Source organism: Vulpes vulpes, chromosome 10 (genome assembly GCF_048418805.1).
Source record: "Vulpes vulpes isolate BD-2025 chromosome 10, VulVul3, whole genome shotgun sequence".
NCBI lineage: Eukaryota > Metazoa > Chordata > Mammalia > Carnivora > Canidae > Vulpes > Vulpes vulpes.
Window position 1 is genome coordinate 45,016,600 of NC_132789.1, and position 24,652 is coordinate 45,041,251.

The 24,652-nt window shown below is 61.6% G+C and overlaps 1 protein-coding gene and 1 long non-coding RNA gene across 3 annotated transcripts; both read left to right on the forward strand.

Annotated features, from left to right (window-relative positions):
* The first annotated feature begins 3,946 nt into the window (after positions 1-3,946).
* SMIM12 (small integral membrane protein 12) lies at positions 3,947-8,549 on the forward strand. Of its 2 annotated transcripts, none has more exons than XM_072723902.1 (2): positions 3,947-4,116; positions 7,661-8,549. In XM_072723902.1, the coding sequence occupies exon 2, from the start codon at positions 7,666-7,668 to the stop codon at positions 7,942-7,944; it is 279 nt and encodes a 92-aa protein (XP_072580003.1). In that variant the 5' UTR covers positions 3,947-4,116; positions 7,661-7,665; the 3' UTR covers positions 7,945-8,549. The 2 variants fall into 2 exon arrangements, with proteins under 2 accessions (XP_072580003.1, XP_072580004.1); XM_072723903.1 differs by having other exon boundaries at positions 4,113-4,248.
* An 8,303-nt stretch (positions 8,550-16,852) lies between these two features.
* On the forward strand, positions 16,853-19,595 carry LOC140594337 (uncharacterized). Its single transcript, XR_011995055.1, has 3 exons — positions 16,853-18,151; positions 18,537-18,681; positions 19,056-19,595. It is a non-coding gene; the product is annotated as an uncharacterized lncRNA (long non-coding RNA).
* Positions 19,596-24,652: the final 5,057 nt, after the last annotated feature.

Here is a 24,652-nt window from a genome sequence, read left to right on the forward strand (position 1 = left end):
GAGCTTTTAGCTCTACGGCTTTTCTGAGCCCGGAAGGGATTTGATGGCAGTACCCACCCCCCCCCGCCTTGTGGTTTGGCAACCCCATGCAGAACTTGGGGTTGATGCATCACCCGGGCGCAGGAACAAGAGCCCTCCAAGGCTTTGGCTGCCCTTCTGGGCCACACACGGGACTGGCCAATTCACATTCATTCATTCAGCAGGTGTCTATCAAGAACCTCTGTTGGCACTGGCCGGCACCTGGAGATAGCCTTGGACAAGTGTAGTTTCTGCTCTTATGGCACTTACTGTCTTATGGGAAAGACAGACAAGTAAACAAGCAGTTGCAGAATAAGAGCGAGTGCTGGAAAGAACCACTGGAGGCCGGCCAGGGCTGGGAAGAATGTTCCAAGATCAGACACCAGCCATGCAAAGGCCAGGAGGAGAAAGAGTATCAGGAGTGCAGAGGCATGGCCGTGTTGGGCTTTGGGGTGGACGTGAGGAGGGTGGGTCTGGGTCGCGAGAGCCGTGGGGAGCCATGGAAGGCTTTTGAACGGGAGGGTGGCATGAACAGCTCTTTTATGGGCCAGTGTGGGCGACAGCCTGAAAAGCAAGAGGTCATATGCACACACTTCTATGGGCCCGCTGGAAGGCGGAGAGGAGCCCCATGTGATCCAAATTCCCGAAAGTGAGTCAGCTTGGAGCTGATCCCAACCAGATTCCTGGGCCCGGTCCAAGACTGTGAATAGACTCTCTGCCCCCAAATGAGTTTGTAACAATTGTGCCAGGCGGTTCTGATGGGCAGCCAGGTTGGAGAATGCTTAGGTTGGATGACCGTCCAAAAGTTTCCACTGGAAATGCCCATCTGTCTGTTTCCCCTAGACTTGCCAAGTGAGTCTTTGGCTGGGTCACTTTTCCTGAGATTGAGTTTTCTCATCTCTAAAACCAGGCCACGGGCAAGGTTTGATGTAGATGATCCTCGGAGCCACCCTTGAAGCAGATACTGTTGTTACTATCGTTTACGGGTAAGGAAACAGGCTTGGAGAGTTTAAAAACTTGCCCTAAATCACGAAGCCGAGAAGTCGCTGAGTCTGAGTCTAACTTCCACACTCTACAGCTCTTTAGGGGTCCGTGTCTCTTCCCAGAAACTGGATTAGGTTTCCGAGAACCATGAGGTGTATGGGATGGGCAGAGGGATGCAGGGGCATTCCTGGATGAGTCAAGTGGGCATCTGGCCGCAGATGTCTGAATCTCCCCATGTGGAGCTGGTGTGGTGGGGAGTTTCTGGATGTTAGGGCTGGGGAGTCGTGCTGGGCTCCACGGACAAGAGAAGGATTGCATCCAGTCCCTGCGCTTGAGTTGCTCCCAGCTGGCCAGGCGCATAAACAGAACAATACCTGCAAAGGGAGGCCTCTCCCAGAGGGGCTGAGGAGCCCAGAGGACAAGGCCTCTGGTAGTCAGTTGAGTGTGGAAAGCTTTCTGCAGGAGGGGCCTTTTGAACTGGTTCTTGCAGGATGAGTTAGTTTCGCAGCAGAGGAAGAGAGGGAGGACGATCATTTCGGGCAAAGGGACCGTGTGTGTGTGTGTGTGTGTGTGTGTGTGTGTGTGATCATGGGAAGAACAGGGACTATGGGGAGGTGATAGGTGCGGATGGGGGTGTAGAGGGCACAGAGGAGATGTGGCCAGAAGGGACCCGAGGGAAGAGAGGAGGCATAAGCTGGAGATTTCATGTTTTATTCCAGGTTTTGAAAGACCCTTTGGCTAAGAATGGAAACGGACTGTGGGGAGTAATGGGAGGTGGATAGACCATTGAGACAGTAGTTCAGGTGGTCCAGGTAAGAGATGATGATGATGATGGTGATGATGATGATGAGTTCGAGAGGCATTCAGGAGGCGCAGGTGGTGCTGTAAGCTGGGTTTCGGAGATAATGCAGAGATGGAGAGATTTGGAAGATGTCAGGCTTTTGGCTTAGTGAATAAGTAAAACCATAAGTGGACATAGGACGTTACGAAGGAGGACTCACTCGGGAGGGACACTAAACATGCCAGCAACCATTTACTGAGCACTCAGGAGGTGCCAAGTACTGTGGCCAAGTATTTTATCCATGTTAGGTGATGGAGGACTCAGAACCACCCTAGGGGATGGGTATTCTTTTTGCCTTTGTGTAAACAAAGAGTATAAACAGCTTTTCTGAGATTGGCCGGCGGCAGGGCCAGGATTTGGACCCACCTTTGATTCCTACCTCTGTGCTCTCAAGCCCCGCTCAGTTCCGTCTGATGGAGCTACTGGCCATCACTTGAGGCCCAGCTCAAGGGGGGGCTCCCCTGCTGAGCCCTCCCTGATTCTTCCTGGGTCCTCCTCCGTGCTTCGATGCATGCTTCTGTTGTCCCATTTCTCACACCCCTTCGACAGTTGGTAGAGCCGTCCTCTTCCCCAGCAGTTGGGCCCCGGACTCCTGAAGGCGGGGGGTGGTCCTGGTCATTTTTGCCTCCCCGGTGTCCAGCACATTTCAGATGCTGACTGAACATGAAGCGTTCTGGGCAATTCTGTTCCCTTCTCCTCTCTACACGTTCACTTAGGAGACACGTCCTGCGAATAATAGTGTTGACATATTTCTCTAAACTGTTCCTTTCCATCTTCGCTGCCAGAGCTTCGCACTGACCCCTTTGAGGTCACAGAGGAGGGGCACGTGAAGGCCTCCTCTGGAGGTGTCCCTTAAGCTCTTAACATGAGCCAGGGCTACTTTGGTAAAGACAGGTGGGGAGGGCACTGCAGATGGACGAAGGCACAGAGGTGTGAGGGAGTTCGGTCTGCACGGGGGGGAATAGGAAGGGTCTAGCCTGTGCCATTTAAGATAAGTAAACAGGCTGGGACGAGGCCTGTGGAGCAAAGGGGCCAAGGCAGGGCTGGCGGGGCCACGACACAGCTCGAGTTTGGTGTTTCATCTCTAGACAGTTGACCCCCGAGCAGTGACGACCCAGTGACCCCCTTCACGGTGGAAAATCCACGCATAACTGACTCCTCCCAAACCCAACTACCGAGAGTCTACGGTTGACCGGAAGCCTTACCGGTAACGTGAACAGTTCTATGTGACACGCACATGTGTGCTCTATGCCTACGCTAGAATAAGCTGGAGAAAAGAAAATGTTAAGCAGGGGATCCCTGGTGGCTCAGCGGTTTGGTGCCTGTCTTTGGTCCAGGGCGCGATCCTGGAGTCCCGGGATCGAGTCCCACGTCGGGCTCCCGGTGCATGGAGCCTGCTTCTCCCTCCTCCTGTGTCTCTGCCTCTCTCTCTCTCTCTCTCTCTCTCTCTATCATAAATAAATAAATAAATCTTAAAAAAAAAAAAGAAAATGTTAAGCAAATCCCAAGGGAGAGGAAATGCATTGCCAGTTCCATGCTGCATTTATTGAAAAAAATAAAATAAAATAAAATAAAATCCGTGTGTAAGCGTGCCCACCCAGTTTCAGACCCCGGGTGTTCGGAGCTCAGCTGTCGGTGATCCAGTAGGTGTGTGCCCAGGGCTCAGCGGGGTCACGGGGGGTGGGGGGGAGCGAGCTGCCCCCCACATGAGGGGTCACGCAGAGCTCGGGCCTCGCTCTCCTTTAGCGCTTTGTACACCGACAGCAGTACCACGTGTTCTCTGCTGCTGCCTGGCACAGCCCTTAACACGCACCGTGTCATCAAGGCTTTGCAACAGCCTGGGAAGCAGGTGCCATCACCTGTGTGCTTAAGAGGTGGCGGAGGGGGCTCGGCCGGGCCAGGATATTGCCCAGCTCACCCGGCCAGAGCCGGCCCACGTCCGAAGAGCTCTCGGGTTCTACACCATGGCCCGCTAAGGACATCTCCTCCAAGGCAGGGAGCACTGTCATTCGTGTCTGTGGGTGTTGGGGACCAGTGATGACCTCGCACGGACGGTCTCCGCGCACGTCGCTGGGAAGCCTCCAGACCGCCAGGGGGCGCGCGGCCCCGCTCCGCGCGGCGGCCCCGCTGCCGACGCTCAGCTTCCTTGGCCGGGGCTCAGCCAATCGGCGCGCTCCGAGGGCGCAGGCGCAGACTCCGGGGGCGGGGCCCGGGGTGCCCCGCGGGCTGCTGGGAGCGGCGGCGGCCGGACAGGGAGCGCGGCTGCGGCGCAGGTGAGCAGCGGGTCCGGCGGCCGCCGATCGTCAGGGAGACGGCTCCGGCCGCGACCTCGGAGGGGCGGGGCCGCTGCGGGCCCGGCCTGGCCGCTGGCTTCCCGGGGCTCGGAGGCCGAGTCGGGCGCGTGGGTGAGAGCGGCCGCTGCGGGGGGGAGGGGGGACGAACGGTCCCGCTGGTTCCGCGGCTCGCGGGGGGCCGAGCTGCGACCGGGCCTCGGGTCCCGCTGGCCTCCGGGCGGCCCGCTGGACGTCGCGGGGCGGGAAGGCGTGCGGGCGCCCCGGGGCGACCTGCTGGAGCGTACGCCGCGCCCTGCAGCCCTCCGAGGCCCGCCCTGCAACCCGCTGCGCCCCTGCAGCCCGCTCTGGAGCCCGCCCTGTAGCCCGCTGCGCCCCTGCAACCCGCCCTGCAGCCCGCCGCGCCCCTGCAATCCGCTGCACCCCTGCAACCCGCCCTGCACCCCTGTAGCCCTCCCTACAGCCCTCCGAGGCCCGCCCTGCAGCCTTCTGCACCCCTGCAGCCCGCTGTGCCCCTGCAGCCCGCCTTGCAGCCCTCCGAGGCCCGCTCTGCAGCCTTGCAGGCCGCCCTGCAACCTGCCCTGCACCCCTGTAGCCCGCCCTGCAGCCCTCTGCACCCCTGCAACCTGCCCTGCATCCCTCTGAGGCCCGCCCTGCACCCCTGCAGGCCGTTCTACACCCCTGCAGCCCGCGGGGCCCCTGCAGCCCTTGCGCCCCTGGAGCCCGCCTTACAGCCCTCTGCACCCCTGCAACCCACCCTGCAGCCCGCCACGCCCCTGCAACCTACCCTGGAGCCCACCCTGGAGCCGGCCTTGCAGCCCTTTGAGCCTCTGCCACCTTCCCTGTAGCCCATCCTGCTGCGCCCCTGCAACCTGCCCTGCAGCCCACTGCACCCCTGCAGCCCGTTGTGCCCCTGCAGCCTGCCCTGCAGCCCACCCTGCAGCGGCTGCACCTGCTGTGCCGCCCTCCGAGGCCCACAGCACTGATGATGCCCATGTGCCGTTTGACCGTCCTGCGTTCAGGCGGTGAGCTTGTGGTGGGCCCTCGATGGCAGGCAGGGCGCCCTCGGCCTCTCGGAGCTTCAGGGCTGGGCGGAATGCAGCCAAGAGGGATGGGCCGCGGCACCAGGCCTGGCCCGGAGCAGGTGGTCCTAGGTGTTGGATGAGGGGAGGAGTGCGGTTATCTGGGGACCACTAGAAGGGGGTCGGGACAACAGAGATCTTTGCTGAGTGTGGGAGATGTTGTGAGTTGTGGCCTTGTGCTTGGGATGTTTCACAACAAACGAGGGATCCACGTGGAGAATTGCCGTTTAGGGTGCACGTTAAGGTACAGAGAACCTCCATGAAGGTAGAAGAGGAAGTGGTGTATTAGGTTTGAGGTTCTTCGGGGTGTTCCTTTTATCTATTATTTTATTTTATTTTTAAAGATTTTATTTACTTATTCATGAGACACCCAGGCAGAGGGAGAAGCAGGCTCCGTGCAGGGAGCCTGACATGGGACTCGATCCCGAGACTCCAGGATCACGCCCTGGGCCGAAGGTGGCGCTCAACTGCTGAGCCACCCGGGTGCCCCAGGGGGTTCCTTTTATTGACTTCTGCTGTTTTATAATTTGGCAAATCTCTGCGTAATCTCAGAGTTTGCCTACAGGGAAGCTCTTGCAGATGGTGATGTGCCAAGTTGATGGAAAAACAAACCAAACAACAGTTGCAGGAGGTGCTCCCCAAGTCCAGGATTTGGACAGACATGGCCACCTGTCCGCAGCGTGTTCTTGCCGCCAGAGCGAGCACAAGCTCTCTGCCGTTTGGAGAGGCCTTGATTCAAAGCAGTGGTTCTGCACGTCTGGTGATCCCGGGCAAGTTCACATCAGGTCCCTGAGCCTCTGTGGCCTTAGACACAAACCTGGGCTGACAGTTCCGACCTCATAGAGGTGCTGTGATGATCAGCTGATGACTGGTGAGTGACCCAGGTGGCGCTGGGCCCGGTGCTAAGACAAGGGACCCAGAGGGGACCCTTGGAGCTGCTGCGGGTTTCCCCCTGATGATGGTCCGTTACAGTCTTGGGTCCACAGAATGCTGGGATTCCTCCAAAGAGAATCGGAACCAAGGAGAGAGAGAGAGAGAGAGAGAAGATCATTTTCTCTTTGGTGAGGTTTCATTTGTACGTGTTGGACTGGAGAAAGCCAAGTCGCAGAAATACCTACGGAGGTGCAAATGGAATGAATGATGTTCTTAGTGGAGACTTTGGGGCAAACCACGTAGCCCTCTGATGATGCCGTCGGCCTCACAGTGGACATGAGGGCGAAAGGACGTACAGTGTATAAAGTGGCCCGAGCACGTATGTGCTCCATCAACGGTAGCTACCCTTATTATGATAACGTGGATAATCGTTTTTCTTTAGGCACTTTATTTATTTGAGAGAGGGGGAGAAGGGGGAGGAGAAGAGGGAAGAGGGACAAGCGGACTCTCTACTGAGGGAGGAGCCTGACTTGGGGCTCGATCCCACGACCTCGACGTCATGACCTGAGCTAGAACCAAGAATCAGTGCTTCACCGACTGAGCCTGCCGGGTGCCCCGTGAATAGTAACTGGTAATTGTTAATGGGGACCGTCATGAGACTAAATGGCCATTAGAGTGGACCAATCCGTATGTTTCTGTATTTTTTTTTTTTTTTTTTGGTGTTGTCTTAATTCATTTCAGGAAGCTCTGGGACCATTCTACCTTTTTTTTTTTTTCTTTCTCGGCGACAGGCTTATACAGTGTGTTTTTTACAGAAAAAATTCGCTCCCTGTCGTGTTCAGAGTCTGTATAACGTGTTGGTGACACTTTTAGGAGTTTTTTATGCAAATATGAAGGGTTTGGTTGAAGAGAATGTGTTTTAAAAGAGGTGTGGCTAGCCCCCGTTTTGTAAAGTCCAGGTATGTCTCACTGTTACCAAGATCAAGTTCAGATTGGGGGGAAAAAATCCTTATTTCTCTAACATCCAGAATGGTTGAGTAACGAGTTAGGGTTTGGGCCACTTAAAGACGCTTCTTATTCTTTTTTGTGGCAGAGGAACTACTTATGGTGGAGCCAGGAGAGTGGCCGTGGGACCTCACCTGGTGGGAAGAGGGTGGCAGGCTGTGTTCACGGAGAAACTGCGTGGAGCAGAGGGAGGCTCTTTTCTGTTTCTGAAATGTTGGTTTAAAGTGTGGAGGGAGAGCCTGGGGCCAGTAACAGGCTTGAGTCTTCGTCGGGAGAGCTCAGAGGCTCCCTCGTGGGGAGCACGGCCACGTGTGGTTGCGTAACAGTCAAACAGGATAGTATGGAACCTAGAGATTCTTCCCCTTTCCCTAACGGTTACGTCTTTCAAAATTTTCTAGACTGTTTCAGGGCCCTGACCACTGCCTGAGCAGGGCACTCTCTTGCCTTACTCTGCATGGGGTGGATGCTCAGGCTGCCTGGTGACGGGAGCGCCCCGGAGGGTTATCCGTATTCGTGGGACGGGGGCTGCTGGTTCCTCCCTAACACTGCCTTGTGCTCTTCTGCAGATGTCATGTGGCCTGTGCTTTGGACCGTGGTACGTACCTATGCTCCCTATGTCACGTTTCCTGTGGCCTTTGTGGTCGGGGCTGTGGGTTACCACTTGGAATGGTTCATCCGGGGAAAGGATCCCCAGCCTGTGGAGGAGGAGAAGAGCATCTCTGAGCGCCGGGAGGACCGCAAGCTGGATGAACTGCTAGGCAAGGACCACACCCAGGTGGTGAGCCTTAAGGACAAGCTGGAATTTGCTCCTAAAGCCGTCCTGAACAGAAACCGCCCGGAAAAGAATTAACGAAAGACCCAGAGCCCTGTGGGCCCTTGTGTGGGCCACCACTGGCCCTGCCACCATGTCTGCGCCGCTCCAGAACCCACATCTGATTTGCTTTATGGCTTATTCTGGCCCCTTGTGTACCACCCGGCCAGGCAGACGTGTGAGCAGCGGAGGGGCCGGTGAAGAGGAAGGCCCTTGAGGGTGCTGCTGGCCTGAAGGCTCATCTGTCAGGCTTCTGCTCGTCGGGCGCACGCTGGGAGGACTGTCATGAAATGAATGACGGCTGTCTGTTTCTTTGGGGAGGCCCCCTGGCCTCACATGGGAGCGGCTGGGGTCGGGGTGCTGCCTTAGGAGGGACACCTGCGTGCCCAGTTCCAGTGCATACTGGGAAGAATGCAACCAGCTGCCTACCTCCTGTCGCTGGCTTGCCCACCCCCCCTTCACACTTCCTGAAATCCTGTCCTGTCAGCTCAGGAGTGAGACTCCCTGGGGAGGAAAGCCTTTTACTGTTCTTGGAAGCCCAGGCTGCATACCTTGGGGCAGGGGGATATGCTTGTTCTTCGCACACACCCACGCCCCCATCACTGTATGGTACAAAACCTGATTAAAGTGGCATCTGAGAACCATCTTGATGTGCTCCTATCTTCCAGATGGTGTTGGGGTCTCCTTAAGAGTCAGGCAAGTGCAGGCATTGCGGGGTCGGAAATCACTGACCTCTAACCAAGGGCTCCGAGGCCCAGGCAGGTCCCCGGGAGCCTTTTTATCATGACGAGAAGAGAGTTCAAGGACTTATCAAAATATGAATCCAGCGTAGACCAGGTTGCTTAGTAGTTGCTGTCAAATCTTTCAGTCATACGCAGACATACATTCTCCCCTACAAAAGTAATATGCGTGCACCCCAGGACACTTGGTAGAGATTGGGAAGGGTCGCCCCGCTGCCAGGGCTCCGGTACAGCCAGCAGGATAGCATCTCGCTACCTTTCATCCGCTCTTGGTGTAACTGTTCAAGATTCCTATCACCTGTGTCCATTTAACTTTATCTTTTTTTTTTTTTTTACCTAGTGTTTCACGTCGTCATTTTTCTGTCTTATCTCATGGTCTTCATAATCCTAGTTCTTAGCAGCCGCATCACTGCCTATCAAGTGGGAAGGAAACGGACTTTGTTTTTTTTGACGGTTTCCCCGTGGCTGGACGCTTCGGTCATTTCTGGTGGTTCCCCAGTGTGGGTGTGGCAGGGACTGTCTCTCGCAGGGCTCCATCCTGCATTTTGGAGTAAATGGCGTTCTGATGAAGGAGGATGAGCAGTTTCATGCGTCTGGATGCACGATGCCAAATGTCTTTCCTAAGTGGCTGCAGGCGTTTGTACTAGTGCTGCCATTTGAGATGTGACAGGTGCTGTTGGAAGGGCAGCGAGAGCAGAGGGCAGGAAGGGGCCTGAGAGCCGGGGTCCCCTGGAGTCCGCTGACCTTTAACCCAAGTGAGCAGAAGGAAATGAGCGCGTGACGGGGGACGCGCTGTCCTTTAACGCCAGGGAGGGTGTTTGTCCTCTTATCTTGGGAACCGAGGCTCGACGGCGTTAACGGGTGAAGGTGGGACCCTAACAGGTGGAGATGCCAGGTGGAGATGCCGGCTGTGGCGTGGGAGGAGCTGGGGAGCTGGGGAAGGTGGTGGCCGGAGGGCAGGAGGCAGTGAGTCACTGGCGTCTCCTCCGCCGTCCCTGAGGCTCCAGGGTGTGCTGAAAGGAGGTGCTGTTGCCATTAGGGACACCAGCGGATTCCTGGTTCCCGGAGGACATGCCAGGCTCCGCCAGCTGAGCCGGGGCGGGCGGGCCTCCGTGGCAGCTCGGTGCTGCCCCCCCGCGGCCATCCTGGGCAGGCAGGCCGGGAACCAGGAGGAGGGTGGGCTGCCCTCGTGGGCGGGCCGGGCGGCTGTGGCTGCTTCCAGTGTGTGCTGCTTGCTCAGTGATGCCCACATTTTTTAGGGTTTTTTTTTCCCCTAAAAGATGGTAGGAATTTAGGTATTTGTGTATGGTTCTTTTTTTTTTTTTTTGAGACTTGATATTTAAATGTTGGCATTTTTTAAAAAGATTATTTATTAAAAAAAAACGATTATTTATTAGAGCGCGCACATGTGAGCAGGAGCAGGGGAGGGGGAGATGGAGAAGCAGACCCCGCGCTGCGGACCTGGGAGCCTGATGCAGGGCTCGATCCCAGGACTCTGAGATCGTGACCCGAGCCCAAGGCAGGGGCGTAACTGACGAGGCCACCCAGGCACCTGGCATTTTATCTTCTAAAAAGAAATTCTAAGCGTGCTTGTGTGCTTGTGGGGTTGATTTGGCCTCCCAGACTACCGCTGTTCTCCCAGTAAGGTCTGAGAGGTATACTATCCCCTCCCCCAACCTGAGCAGTCTAACAACGTGGGGTAAACGTTAGGGCCCCGGAGTGGCGTCTCTGGAAACACTTCTGCGTGTCCTGCACATGTGTCGTTTTATTATCTGTCTAAGCAGAACTCGGGGAGATGAAAAAGCCACGGAAACAATAGCAGCAGAGTTTTCCCACAGCCTGAGATGTTTTGGGACTTGCAGCTAGGTCAGGAAGCCTGTCCCAGCTGCTGCACCCCTCCCAGGGCCTGGCTGCAGGGGCACCATCTTTGGAGTCCCAAGGTGCTCCCCTCCGGCCCCACCCCCGTTGCCCCCTTTTAAGTGATTCCGTGCCCTCGGGCCTGCCCTCCCTGAATCTCTGTGTGGGGCAAGCGTGTTAGGATGCGCAGCCGGGTCTGTGTCTCTCGGCCGCCACCGTGGGGCTCAGACCTAGAGCGGGCCTTCCTACCTCTGCTCGGGAGCCTTCTGCAAAGGTGGGGCGTGGGGAGCAGTGGGGATGCGCGGGGCGCTGGTTGCCTTCCATCCTCGCTGATTCACCTTGCACGCACATGTCCATGTTTCGGGGCCGGCAGTCCTGATTCACTGAGACGCGTCAGGGCAGAGGTGCTCGGGGGGGTCGTGCTCGGGCCCCCACCCCGCGGGGCCTTGCGGGGCCAGTGATGGCCGTGGCTTCCGAGCTGGCTGCCTCTGCCCTCCCCTCCGCCGCCCGGCGTCTGGTGCTTTTCCACTCTCGCTGGAGCCTTTCCTGTGCCCATGGCCGTGTTCTCCGAGTCAGCTGGGCGGCCGCCAGGATAAGCCAGCCCAGGAGCCCTTTGACTCCTGTGGGCCTCTCAGGGCTCCGGGGGGGGGGGGGGGGGTGTTGCTGGTGAGCGGGCCGCTGTGGGGTTGGCCTCCCGGAGCTCCCTGGGAGCAGCTCGAGGGGAAGCGCCCCCATCTGGCCTCCATCTTCCTTTCCCACATTGGCGTGGGCATCTCCGCGGTGCTGGGGTGGCCGGGCAGCCTGGCCCACTCCAGGTGACCCTTGCCTCAGGCGCTGTCCGCATGGCCAATGGCGAGTCCCCTAGGCTTTCTGGGTCTCCCGTCGTCAGCTGTCATGGGGCTGGGCATGCCCGTGTGTGCCGGGCTGGAGCAAGGCTGAGGTGACGCAGGGAGCGAGTCCAGGCGAGTCCAGGGCGTCCGGGGACACTAGCTGCGCTCATCTGCCCCTACCTGGAGCCCCTGCTTCCTGCACTAGTCGCTCGTACCCTTGTGACCCTGGTGAGGGGGGCCCTGGAGGCGGGAGCAGCCTTGGCCGGGGGAGTGATGATGGGGCTGTTGGGGGCTTCTTAGGGATCCGTCACAGGGCGGACCTGCTTGCCCAGGAACCACGCTGGCCAGACCTGGGTCGCTAAGCGGTAGTTCCCCGGGTGCCGTCTGCAGGGTCAGAGGCGGAGAGTGGGGAGCAGGGGAACAGGGGCTTGCGGGATGCCCGGGAGAGGCAAGGAGAGCAGGGCCTGGGGTGTGACCTTGCCCTCCTCCTGGCCTTGGCTTCTCTGCCTGCAAACTGGGGGTTCGAGTGTGTTCCCCGTGGATGGAGCAGAAGGAGGGAGAGAGCAGCCCCCGGAGTCCACGGAAACGTGGTGGCCTAGAGCCCCTTGGAGCCTCCCTGTTGCTGCGTCGGGCGGCAGCCAGGCTGGATCACGGAATCGCAATAAATAAATGCTCTTTTATGCCTTCCCTGTCCAACGTCTCTCCCAGTGTTTGCTGAAAAGCAGTGTTTGGGATTCGAGCTTTTAAAGAAGAGCAGCACACGTGGGTTTCCCTCCCAGGCTATCCGCTGGGTTTGCAGGCGGCCCGTAGTCTAGGGTGTGACTGGGAAGTCCCTTTGCTTGTCCAGGCATCCTCCGCCGGTGGGGACAGGCCTGCCTCTCTCCCGAGCTGGGAGGTGCAGGGGATGTTTGTAAAAGCCCTGGCTGGCTCTCCGTTCGGCGTGGAGCCCTTCCCCCGCCCTGTTCCTCGTGGGCCCCCCTCACCCCTGGGTCCCCTCCCTAGCCCGCGGCCACCGTCCTCTACGTCCTCTACATCTGCAGTTCGTCCTCTGTTCATCTCTCACGTCCCCCATTAGGGCCTCCTCCTCTTACCTGAACTTTCAGTCTCTTCGTGGAAACCCCTCCAGGTTCTGCCAGCATTTCGTCCGACGAGGTCCCTGCCTGCCCTCCACGACCTCCGTGGCTCCTTCCCCCGTTGCCCCAGGCTCCCTCCTGTCATCCCCCTGGGCCGGGAGCTAAGGTCTGCTGCCTCCCGAGCACACGATGCTTGTTTGGACCCTGATGCCTCTGTGTGCGCCGTGCACCCGTGCGCTGTGTGTCCTTGGCTTCGGCCGGCTCCTGTTAATCCTGTTACGCCTGGGCTTTGGCAGCTCTAGGCCCAAGCCCGCTCCCCTAAGCAGGGCCTTCCCTTTCTGCTTCTCCAGCCCCGTGGTCACTGTACCATGGCACTGATTCCGGGGCGCTGTAACGGGTGCGCCGCCCCCCCCCCGCCCCGCCCCAGGACGGTGGGTTCCTCGAGGGCTGGGGCCTGCTCACCTCTCTGCCCCTTTCGGACGGCCTGGCACACAGTCATTTTCAATAAATGTTGAGTGAATAAAGAGGCCCCTGAGTGATTCGGGGGTGGAGCAGGGGCTGGGGCCGGCGTCTCTGGAGGATGGCAGGGCCGCTGGGGGTACTTGGAGGGACCTGGCGGCCGAGTTTGGCAACAACTTTGCCTTCCCCGAGGCTGGTGATAAGTGAACCCAGAAGAAACCACTGGCTTAGGTTTCCCAGGGGGAGAGGGGCTTGGGCAGAGGGCTGTGCTTCCCACTGGGTGGGACCTGGACCAGCAGGGCCCATGATGAATTTGACCCCGTGACTCTGTAGTGGGGAACAATGTCCTCAGGAAGGCATTCAGGAAACCCTTCGCGTCGTAGCGATGAGCATTGTGCAGCCGCCCGGCAGGGCGGGTGGGGTCGCCCCAAGGAAGCCGCCAAGGCCCTGGGCCCAGGCCCGGGGATCCCTGGACGCCCTGACCAGGGGCCTCTCCCTCAGCCTCAGTGCCACCGTGGGGATCCCTGGGGGGGGGGGGCCTGGGCAGGCCTGGGGGGCGTCTGTCCCTCTGGGGGGGCCAACGGGCCAGACCTGGGTTCCTTCCTTTGCCCTGAAGCTGATGCACACCTCCCGTATCCATGTGAAGCCCTTTCATTTGTGCCTCCTCCCCGAGAGCTCAGGCGAGAGGGCGATGGCGCTGCTTGTCCTGCTAGCAAAGGGGAGCCGAGCCCCGGGCGGAGTGGGTCCCCCCCTCACCCCCCGTGACCGCAGCCCGCGCCCCTCCGCCTCCCAGCCCACTGCCGCCACCACTGTCCCTGCTCCGAAGACCGCTCCCCGCCGGGGCAGCACCCTTCGAGGGCCTGCTGGCCCCGCGCCGAGTCAGGCTGTGGCCAGGGCCCCTATGGTGGCGGTGCGGGCGGCTCCGGGACCCACCTCGCGGGGACGCTGCTGCCCCCTTGTCCTGTCCCCTCCTGCTCCCGCGGCCCCGGGGCGCAGACCAAAGATGAAGCTTTCGGGGTAGCTATGCCTCTGGTGCTCCCCGGACGGTTTGCCCTGCGTGCGGGGGCAGGTGGGGTGACTCCCACAGATGGAGGCCTGTGTGGGGGCAGCTCGGTCAGTTGGTGGCCGGGCGGGTCGTTTACCCACTGTGGCCCCCGGAGTCCTGTCCTGGCCGGCGCTCACCGGCTGTGAAGCTGAGGCCGCGGTGGGCGGGTTCCCGGGCACCCCCCTTCCTGTCTGGGGAGCTCAGCCCTGCGGTTAGGGTGCTGGGGTCAAAGCCTGTGCCGCAGTACGGCTCTGTGGGGTCCCGTGCAGGGCTCAGCTGCGGGGTGGGGGGAGGACACGGGGGCTCCTGGGGCGGGGGCTTGTGCTGAGGCCCGCTGCGTGGACCCTTGCATCGAGACCATGTTCTGAGTCTGGGCTCCAAGAGGGCGTGTGGGGCAATGGGCCCCCCCCCTGCGCTGCTGCGCCAGAGACAGGAGCTGGAAGTTGTGGGGCGCCCTGACCCCTGCCCCAAGGCCCTGATCCTTGCACTGAGGCCCAACCCTCGCCCTGACCCTCGTCCTGACCCTCACCCTGAGACCCCGACCCTCACCCTGATCCTCACCCCGACCCTCGCCTGAACTCTCACCATGACCCTCACCCTGACCTTCACCCTGACCCTCGCCCCACCCTTGCCCTGAGACCCTGACCCTCGCCCTGAGGCCCTGACCCTTGCCCTAACCCTCGCCCTGAGGCCCTGACCCTCACCCCGACCCTCACCCTGAGGCCCTGACCCTCGGGGTGCCATGCAGCAAGGCAGGGTCTCCGCGACAAAGGGCCACAGGCCAGGGCGCATCGACAGCAGATGTAGATCCTCCCTTTGCTGTGGGGTGTCCGCAGGGTTTGCACGCCCTGCGGCCTCTCTCTGGACCCAGGAGTGGCTGCCCCTTGCTGCGTGCCCACGACAAGGCCCGGGGTCCTGTGCTCACACCTCCTTACAAGGACACAGTCTGGGTCAGGGCCAGTAAAGGCCTTGTCTCCAAATACGGGCACACCGTGGGGTCCCCGGAGGTCGCAGCTTTAACATACAAGTTTTGAGGGGACACAGTCGAGCTGTAACAGGAGGGTGGGCAGGGGGAGAGCCTTGGGCGTGGGTACCCAGCCCCTTGAGGCCGAGGCCTTAGGGTGGGAGCTGAACGCCTGAGGCCGGAAGACTGTGAGCTGATTATCCTCGGGGTCCCTGGGGTGAGGGAACAGTCAGGGGGCCCCAGGCACGGTCCCTGCTTCCCGGGCCTTATCAGAGCCTGGACGCCCTTCCGCCTCGAGGCAGCGGCAGCTGCTGAAGGCCTGGCCACTGGGCTCGTGGGGGGTGGGGGTGGGGTGTGGAGGGAGGAGGGCGCCCAGAATCCAGGATCGCTTCTGTTGTTTTTCCAGATTTACCTGCCCCACTGGGTAGGTTCACGCTGATACCCTCATACGGACGTTCCCCCCTGCGCTCTTGTGTGTTTTTGATAAAAGCTGAGCAGAGTGGGAAGGCGCCTCCGATGTCTGCTGGTGTCCAGATAACAAGCCGGCCCTGCTCTGGCCCGGCGCCCCCCCGACCCCCGTGTCTGCTGCCAGCCCCCTCCTGCCCAGCCAGCCCAACAGTCCTAGGGGAAGAGCGAGCGCGCAGCCCCCTGTGTCCCGGGGGACCTCGTTTGCCCCAGCACCCGAGGCAGACGGATCCCTGTGGAGACAAGGGAGCTGGCTTACCCACTGAGCCCCACCTGGGCCAGGTGCCCACCATCGCCCTCGTCCTGCAGGGCAGGGTTGTGTCCAGGTCAGGGGGTGGAATGGGGGTCCGAGGCTGGGCCGCCCTCCCTGTCGCAGGTGCACCCAGTTCCTTTCCTCCCTGGGCAGCTGGCTGACCCTGGGGCCGGGGGAAGGGGACGGTGGGAAATTGGTGAAATTGGGAAATTCTCCCCTCCTCTCCATCTGCAGAGGCCGGGTTCTCCTCGGGCCCCGGGGTGGGAGTGAATGGGTTGTCACCCATCGACCTGTGCTGCCTCCCCCCTGCTGCCCCCCCCCCGCCCCTGCCACCACAATGGCCCGAGGCTGATTCAGTGCCTCCTTTATCAGAAGTGGAAAACAATACAGAGCGGCCTGCTGGCAGGGTGGGTGCACCCCTGCCCTCCCTCGGGTTGCTTCACCACTGCCAGGAAGCCGGGAAGGACTTCCCATGGGGGGATGGGACGTGGGCGGGAAGTCGTGAGAGGCCAAGCGAGAGGAGGGGTACATGGCAGCCCCCACCCCCTCTCACTAGCTGGGGGCCCCTGGGCTGACTGCTGACGCCCGTGCACCCTTGTCCTGAGCATGAGGCTCCACCACCAGTGTCACCGGGTGGGCGCGGGCAGAGCTGTCTGCCCAGTGCCTGAGCCCCCAGAACAGGCTCCAGGTTGCCTGCCCTGGTCTCCCTGAGCCGCCTCGGTGGGGAGTCAGGGTGCGGGGTGGGGGGCGCGGCCTGGGGAAGGCCTTTCTGGGGTCCAGCTGGAGCCCAGACGGACAGGAGGCCTCCCGCCCTGTTTCCGTGACATGCATGAAGGCCAAGGAGTCGTGGCCATCCACTCTGGGGAGACGAGGTCCAAGGGGTGAACAGAGCAGCTCCGGGGAGCCCCCAAGGCTACAGCCCCGAGTGTGCTGCGGAGGGAGCCGGATGCGGGGAAGCCTTTCCCAGCAGGAGCCCGGGATCCTGGGGGCGGTGGGGGGTGTCCCTGAGGGAGGCCGCGTCGGCACGTGGGTTGGCTGGGAGTCGCCCCGGAATCAGAACCGGGCAGGGGGCTCCCGGGGAGGCCCAGCCGCCGCCCCTGCCCCCGCCCCCCGCCTGGCAGGGCTGTATTTTCGGAGACAGCGCAGGAAGTGGGCCTTCACAATGTCAGGATGCAGGAAGCGATCGGACTATTGAAGGCCACTTCCTGTGAGCTGGTCATTCACAGACATTTGTCACCGGCTATCAGGCCCTTAGGGTCCTGCCATTGTGTGGAGGGGCTGCAAGAGCCCGGGGGCCGCCGGCCGAGGCTCCTGGACACAGAATGCACTATTGTGCTCACCGGGCAGCACCCCGTGGGGTGGGGAGGAAGGCAGTGGGTAAGAAGGGGACGCCTGCCTCTCATTGTCCCCACCGCACAATGGGGGTGGGGGCTGGGGTCTGCTCCACGGGCCTCAGGGGGCTTTGGGACAGATCTCGGCCAGGAGGCAGAGTGATGTCCGGCGGTCGTCCAGGCCACGACCAACTGGATGGCTCCGGGCGCGTCCGTGGCTCCAGGGAGCTGCAGGCCTGCTCCAACCTGCTGGAGCGCGTCCCGGCGTGGGAGGTCGGCACGCGGAGCGGCTCTGCTCAGGCTCCTGGCTGGGTGCCGCAGGTCCCTCCGTTCCGCCTGTGCCCTCCTGTCTTCCCTTCCCGCCCCCTGGCGACCCCACCCTCGGTCGGGTCCAGGCACGTGTGCAGGGGGACGGGCCGGGGGGTGACGCGAGGGCACACCAGCCACAAGGCTCAGCGCCCCTTCCCTAGTATCCGCGCTCAGGGTCGGCCCAGGGCCCAGCATCTGTCCGTGGCCGCGCCTCTGGCCTGCTGGGTGAGCCTGGGTGAGCCTGCATCCCCCGGGGTCACCTGGGGCTGTGTCATGGAGTCCTGATGGGCAGACGAGGCTCGGGAACACACGGTTAGAGACCCACGGGCAGCCCCCGGCCTCGCCCTGCTGGGCTGTGACCCCGCTGTGACCCCTGTGACCCGCAGGGCCAGGTAGGGGCCCTCGTGTGGCTCTGCTGTGTGACCAGGTGGACGAGCAGAGACGTGAGGTCGGTCACACACATGGGGTCCGAACCTCGCCTCTGGCTGTGACTCACCGTGTGGCCCCAGGAGGGTTACGGGCGTCCGCCCCTTCCCGACCCCCAGCATGGAGCTGCTTCTCCGCTCCGGGCACAGGACGCGCAGACACTTTGGGATCTCAGGGGGTCGTGCTGCCCCCACCATGTGGAAGGGCCAAGGCCGCACACTGCCCACTGTCCTGCCCACCGTCCTGCCCAACACCCTGCCCGCTGTCTTGCAGTCGTCCTGCCGCCGTCCTGCCCGCCGTCCTGACCTCTGGCCACGTGCAACTATTACAAGTAAAAAGTAATGAACTAGAACCAGAGATTCAGCTCCTCAGCAGCCGCACTGGACGAAGGAGCCGGAACCGTCCAGCGTCGTGCAGTGCCCTCCTGGATGGCCTTGAAAACGCATCCGAGAAGCACAAGGAAATACATGAGTTGGGAGGAGAGACGATCTGAGGTGAATACTGGCTCTGCTGGTCCTGGTTGCGTCTGCGGGGTTCGGCGTGTCCGTGTGGCGCTGCTCTTCCTTGGGGGACGTAATCAGGGCACGTGTGGGCTGGGCCCCCAATGCCAGGGGCCGTGGGGCTGGGCAGCAAAAGCTGCCCGACGTGCCCTGTGCCCCGGAGTGGGGTCACCCACCTCCAGGCCATGTGGACACACACAGTTTGCCCCATGAGCCTCGGCCGCCATGTGGGTATGAGTTGTGGCCCCTGTGGCCCCGGGGAGCACAGCTGGACTCCCTTCACAGCCTTGGTGTAGAAAGCTGGCCCGTGTCCTGCCTCGTGGTGACACAGGCTGCCTGGGACGCTCCATCCTTTCTCACCTTGTGCTTCTCTGCTCAGGTCTTGGCTTCCTGTCCTCTCCCTCCACCTGGCCACCAGCAGAGTCCCAGCGTGCCAGGCACCGGAGGCCAGTGGTGTTGGCCCTGTGGGCTTGCCTACCCCGGGCAGGTGCCCCTGGGTAGGTGCCCCAGGCAAGTGCCCCCGGGTAGGTGCCCCTGGGTAGGTACCCCCCAGCAGGTAACCTGGGCAGGTGCTTCTGGATAGGTATCCCGGGTAGGTGCCCTTGGGCAGCTGCCCCCAGCAGGTGCCCCGGGCAGGTACACAGAGTCACAGCAATGAGAGTTGGGGGAGCTTGGCGGGTGCTGAGGTCCTGAGTGGGTCCTGTGGGAGGCCAGGTTGGGAGGGGTCAGGGTTCTCTAGCTCACCGTCTATTCCACTCCCATTGCCTATTCCCGGGTGCGGGGGTCCCTGAGGGAGCGGGGGAGAACCCACTGCCACGGCCACCCGGAGGCCAGAGTGGGGGCCAAGTGGCCATCGTGGCTTCTGTTGAGAGGCCTCCTGGCCCCTTTCTCCACCCAGGCATGGGGTCGCTCCCGCCCTCCTGTCCCATTGGACCTCTCCTCCTCTTTCCCTCGCTGTCCTGGTGATGTCGTTGCCGTCAGAGCGGTGATCCCCTGGCGTCCGCTTCGAAGGCCCTGGAACTACCTCTAGCAGCCATCCCATCCGGGCAGGTCCCAGAAGGAACACTGTGCTGCCCATGCTGGTGTTGGGAGCGCCCAGGGGACCGCCTGGCTGGTGCCCCTCCCACCCAGTGCTGCTGGATGGGGAAGGCCACGCGGAGCTGATGGAGCCTCAGGTGAGGGACCGAAGTCCACCTTAAGGCTTTTCAGGCAAAAAAGGAGACATCCGTTCACCAGGACTGTCCCTGGGCCTCTCGTCTCCGTGTCTCTCTGTGGCTGTGCCACCTGTGCCCACGCACTTGTTTCTTCCACGAGGAGGAACACGGCGGCCAAGAGCTCCAGGTTCTGGCGCAGGACTCACTCTGATCCTTGGTCTCCAAACCTGGGAACCCGTCCCTTGACCGGTAGGCAGTGGCCAGGAGAGGGCGGGTGTTAGGTGAGATGCGGCTGAGGCTGCTGCGGTCTGGGGCGCGGGCCGGAGTTCCGGAGACTCGGCAGGTAGTGGCTTAGGGGGCGCGATGGGGGTGGGGGGCGATGTGACGGCGCCTCTGGGGCAGTACAGGAGTTGGCTGGGTGGCCCCGGCCTCTGTGCTGCCCTGCTGGCTCGGCTCAGGTGTACTAGTCTTGGGAAGGGCCGTGGGGTGGGACGGTGACGGGATTTCTGGGACCTTGGCATTGGAGCGGGCGCCGGGGGTGCCAGGTGGATGAGTGTCCTGGAAGGGTCACGGCTGTGGAGCAGCGTGCAAGTGACTTGGCCTCTGTGACCTCCACTGACACCCTAAAAGCCCATGCGACGTGGCTCCCCATCCTTAGCCCCCCCCAGGCGTCTGTCTCCTCCCAGAGTCCGGGATATTCACGTGCACTCCTCATCTGCTGTTTCCCGAGTGGCCCTGCAGGGGCTGGGGGACCCTGAACCCCAAGCCCAGGCCGCCCCCGTCCCCTCAGACCTACACACAGGGTGCCAGGAGACATCACGTGTCCTTGCTCACCTGGAGCCGCGTGGAGCTGTGTGCAGAAGCGGGGAGAAGGGTCCTGTCGCCAAGTCCAGCCCCCAACCGTGCGGCGTGGGGGCCTTCTCTCGCCTGCCCCGCACCCCGCCCCCCAGCTGCCGACCCGGTCCCGGAAGCCGGGCCCCGTTTCTCCAGGAGCCTGGCTCCTCTGTACTCCCTGGCGCGGACCTTCCTCTCGCGGGGGCACCACTAGCAGAGGGCACCGCCATTTCCCCGCGTGGGACACAACCCGACTCTGAATCCCGACCCAGCCTCCTGTGCAGATCCCTTCTTCGCCAGAACAGGGCTTCCCCGATAGAAGGGGTGCTGTGTGTGGGCGCTCACCCACCGTGGGTGCCCCGCCCTCAGGCTCCTAAGTCTCCTTCTGGGGAGGCGGGGAGGACGGGGTCCCTCGTGTGCCCGGGGAGCCTGCTGGCCTGGCCAGACGGAGCCGGTGTGCGTGCAGCCTAGTGGCTCTTCTCTGGTTTTGGGGACGAGCCTCCTGGGCTCCGCACGTGGTGGGTCGAGGTCCTGGCTGTGTGAGCCCCGGGCCCGCAAGGTCGCGGGAGGCAGGAGCACCCGGGCGGCTCCCCGCGGCCTCCCCCTGCAGTGGGAGTAGCTGCCCCTGCTGCAGGCCCGAGCCCCGCGTCCATCCAGGCAGGAGTGTCCCCTGCGGCCCCCAACGGTTGCTCCTGCTCGAGCCCCCGGGGTGGGGGACGGAGGGCTCCACGGGGCCGGGGCTGGGTCTGTGCATCCCGCCTCCACCCTGCAGGCGGGGCCCCGGGACCGGGCTCAGCCCTGTGCATGTGCCGCCATGTGCCGCCCACCCGGCTGGGCACCTGCTCTTGGGGGCTCGGGGGCTTGGGGGCTGGGGCACAACCGCCAGCCCTTCCCACCCCCCCGGCTCTCGTCCTGCACAGTTGATCCAGGCCCAGGACCTCCTGTCCCCTCCTCCCCACCCCCCCCCGCCAGCCCCACCCCTGAGAAAGTCCAGCTCAGGGGTCCCCAGGGCTGCACAGGAAATGCTTTGCACACCACGGGTCAGCCAGGCTATTTTCTGTCCTAGAACCAGAGGGAGGCTGGGCTGCGAGCCGCCAGTCACGACAGGCCGCCCTTCTCGGCCTCGCTCCCGTGGCCTTCTCTCAGTCTCTACGAGTTTTCTAAAAAAGATTTTATTTATTTATTCCTGAGAGACACAGAGACAGAGAGAGGCAGAGACACAGGCAGAAGGAGAAGCAGGCTCCATGCAGGGAGCCCAGTGGGGGACTCCATCCCGGGACCCAGGGACCCCACCCTGCACCCAAGGCAGGCGCTCATCCGCGGGGCCCCCGGGCGCCCTGCTGCCTCTCCCATCTCTACCTTGTCTCTGTCTTTCCTGCCCCGGAGGCCTTTAGACCCTCTGTCCTCTGCCTCCTTGTGCTTGACGGCCACCTGCACACCCTTTAATGCTCAGCTCAGCGCCACCTCCTGCAGAAAGCCTCCCTGAGCCCCAGCCTCAGCCCCCGAGCCCCGAGCCCCAGCCCCGTGGGGATGAGCAGCGCTTCTGCCCCCGGGCCAGCCCCCCTCCCCCGGGCTCAGGCTGCAGGGCGCCAGCCAGTGTCAAGGCTCCAGCCTTCCTAACAGCGGCTGCTGAGCACCATCCGTGGGGTGGGGTGAGCCACGCCGGGTGGGATCAGGGCCCAATCCCTTGGGACCGACCGTCGCCCTCCTATACGGGGCGTGGGCTGCCCGAGGTAGTGGCGGGGCCCCCAACGACCTGCCACCAGGCCAGCAGGCCTAAAGCGACACGGTTTCGCTTTCACAGGCCTGGGGGTCGGTGTGTGAAATGTGCCCCCCCCCCCCCCGGGTCCAAGGCCGCGTCTCTGCAGCCTCTGGAGGAGAACCCGTGTCCCCGCTTGTTTTCGCCCCCAGAGGCCACCTGGCCCCCTGGCCCGTGGCCCCCGTCCCTTTTCCCCATTGTTACAGCTCCTTGCAGTCCCCATATCCCATGGCTCCGACGTCTGCCTTCCTCTCCCACTTCTCACGGCCCCGTCGGTGATCTAGGACCGTCTCCCCGCCTGCTGTCAGCTGACCGATGACGCTGCATCCCTCTGCGACCCCAACCCGCCTTTAATCCTCCATGGAACCTAACACGCTCCTCAGGGGCCGGAGACTGGGATGTGGACATTGGGACGGAGGCCGGCCAGCTCGGTCCGCCAGCGTGCCAGGAAGGGGACTGGGAGCACATCCGGAGGGCTTGGGGGGCCGACCTCGCGAGGGGCGTGCAGGTCCTCTGTGCTCCTCACCCAGCCTCCAGCCCTCGGATGCCCTGCATCCCTTCTGTGGGTACACGTGTCGCCACGAGGAAAGACCCGGGGCTTCCCACAACGGGAGGAGCCGGGGACTGGGTCATGCATCCCTTCCCTCCACCTGGTGCGCCAGGTGCAATCACGTGGGGTGGGGGGCTGAGGCGTGAGGATCTCCCCCTATGGGGCTCGGAGAACCCTCCGCTTCGTCTGCGGGGAGAAGAGGCTGGGGAGACCCAAGGAGGTTGCATCTTGTCCTCATCTGAGTTTTGAAGGCTGAATAGGAGTTCACCGGGTGAAGGTGGGAAAGCGTATGACTAGACGGGAGGCACCTCCTTTGGCCGAAGTCCCCCCCGGAGTCGCCACAACCCACCCAGGACGTCTTTGTCAGGGTCTCTCATCAGGGCAAAGAGGGGAGTTGATTTCACACCCGGTCTCCAACCTGAGACGGACTCTTCGTGTGCGGAGAAGGCGTCACACTTGCCTACATCACCTGTAACGTCTCAACTGATTTTTGTGTTTTTTTTTTTTTTCTTCCCAGCTAAAGAAACCAAGGCTCAGCGAAGGCGTGAACCTTTCCCCCCGTCCCACAGCCACAGCCCCACGGCAGGACCTCGGCCCTCCTGCTTCCGCGCCAGGCCCCGGGCTGCCGCTGACTGTGGGGTCCCCTCCCAGGTGCTGAGGCAGCTGGGACCCGGGCCTGGGCTGGCCAGTGTTCTTTCCCAAAGGGCTTTCCTTGTTTTTTAAAAATTTTTAAATGTTTTTAATTTTTAATTTTTATTGGAGTTCAATTTGCCAACATATAGCATAACACCCAGTGCTCATCCCATCAAGTGCCAAAGGGCTTTCCTGAGGGTGGAAGTGGATCCCGAGGCCCTGGCGGGTGTGCATTGTTCAGCTGCACCTGGAGGGTGAGCTCATGTCAGCAGACAGCAGGGAAGGCGCTGTGGGCGGGGACGGGGGGACGGGACGGGGGACCGGACCGGAGGCCTGAGCAGCCTGGGGCCTGGCCCTGCTTCCACCTCTGTCTCCTCTTCCCGGGAGCGGGTCCTTTCCCCGAGTCCTGGGCTGACCGTCAGGACACCAGGGGACCTGGTGATGCCAGGAAAGTCCCTCCGTTTCCCTATCTAAAAATGAGGGTTGAGTTAGATCGGGATTTCCCTGTCTGCTGAACACCAGTCCTACGGAATATTCTCCAAGAAAAGGGTTGCACAGTCAACGAGGGAAAAGCCGGAGAGCCCTTCTGCTCCAGGACCTTCACAGTGCACATGACGTATTAAAGGCTCTGAGAAATCCTGAAACGAGGAAACCCACATTGGCCAGGGTCTGTCCCCCCGCCTTTCTGGCAGCTTGGGCGGGGACATGTGATGTAGGCTCAGGACTGGGTCCCCGAACGTGAGGGACGGCAGTGGGTCCACCGAGAGAGGCTGGGCCTGCAGGCAGGAGGCACGGGCGCCTGGAGCAGGACCCCCTGTGGGTCACTGCGGCTGGAGTGCCCGCCGTTGAGCTTCCCTGGGTTCACGGTGTTCTCTGAGCCGCGTTTTTCAGTCTTCCTGTTACTACCGCATCTTCCTACAAGAACATTTCCCACCCGTGTGAGCCCGCATGGTTACTACCGTGGACGAACCCAGCATCTTGACTGAGCACATGGCAGGTGCTCAATAAATGTTGGCCGAATGAACCTGTACAACCCGTTTCCTTTTAGTTTTTTCTTTTTAAAAAATATTTTTGTTTTTATTTATTCATGAGAGACAGAGAGAGAGAGAGAGAGAGAGGCAGAGACACAGGCAGAGGGAGAAGCAGGCCCCATGCAGGGAGCCCAACGTGGGACTTGATCCCGGGACCCCAGGTCACGCCCTGGGCTGAAGGCAGCACTAAACCGCTGAGCCACCCAGGTGTCCCTACAACCCTTTTCTGACCCCCGATTGAGCCCACTTTCCTATTTTCAGCAATCCAATCCTACTTGGTCCAGCTGCGCGGCTCCTGAGGACGGACCTTCCGTGGGATGATGCCGTGGAGGGTCCTGTTCCCCGGGACCCCCAAGTCCGCTGCGGGAGATGGACCTGTGCCAGCGCAGAGGACCCGACAGTGTCTTCAGGGACACGGAGCGTCTCGCTAGCTGAGACCTTCCAGGTTGGTGCTCCCAACCCGGATCTTGAGGAACGGAGAGGTCAGGTTGCACAGGAGAACATCCCAGGCTGAGGAAACAGCACAAGCCCGGG

What these genes read in the sequence shown, in the direction of transcription:
- SMIM12 (XM_072723902.1), top strand. Translation starts at nt 7,666, where the DNA reads ATGTGGCCTGTGCTTTGGACCGTGGTACGTACCTATGCTCCCTATGTC.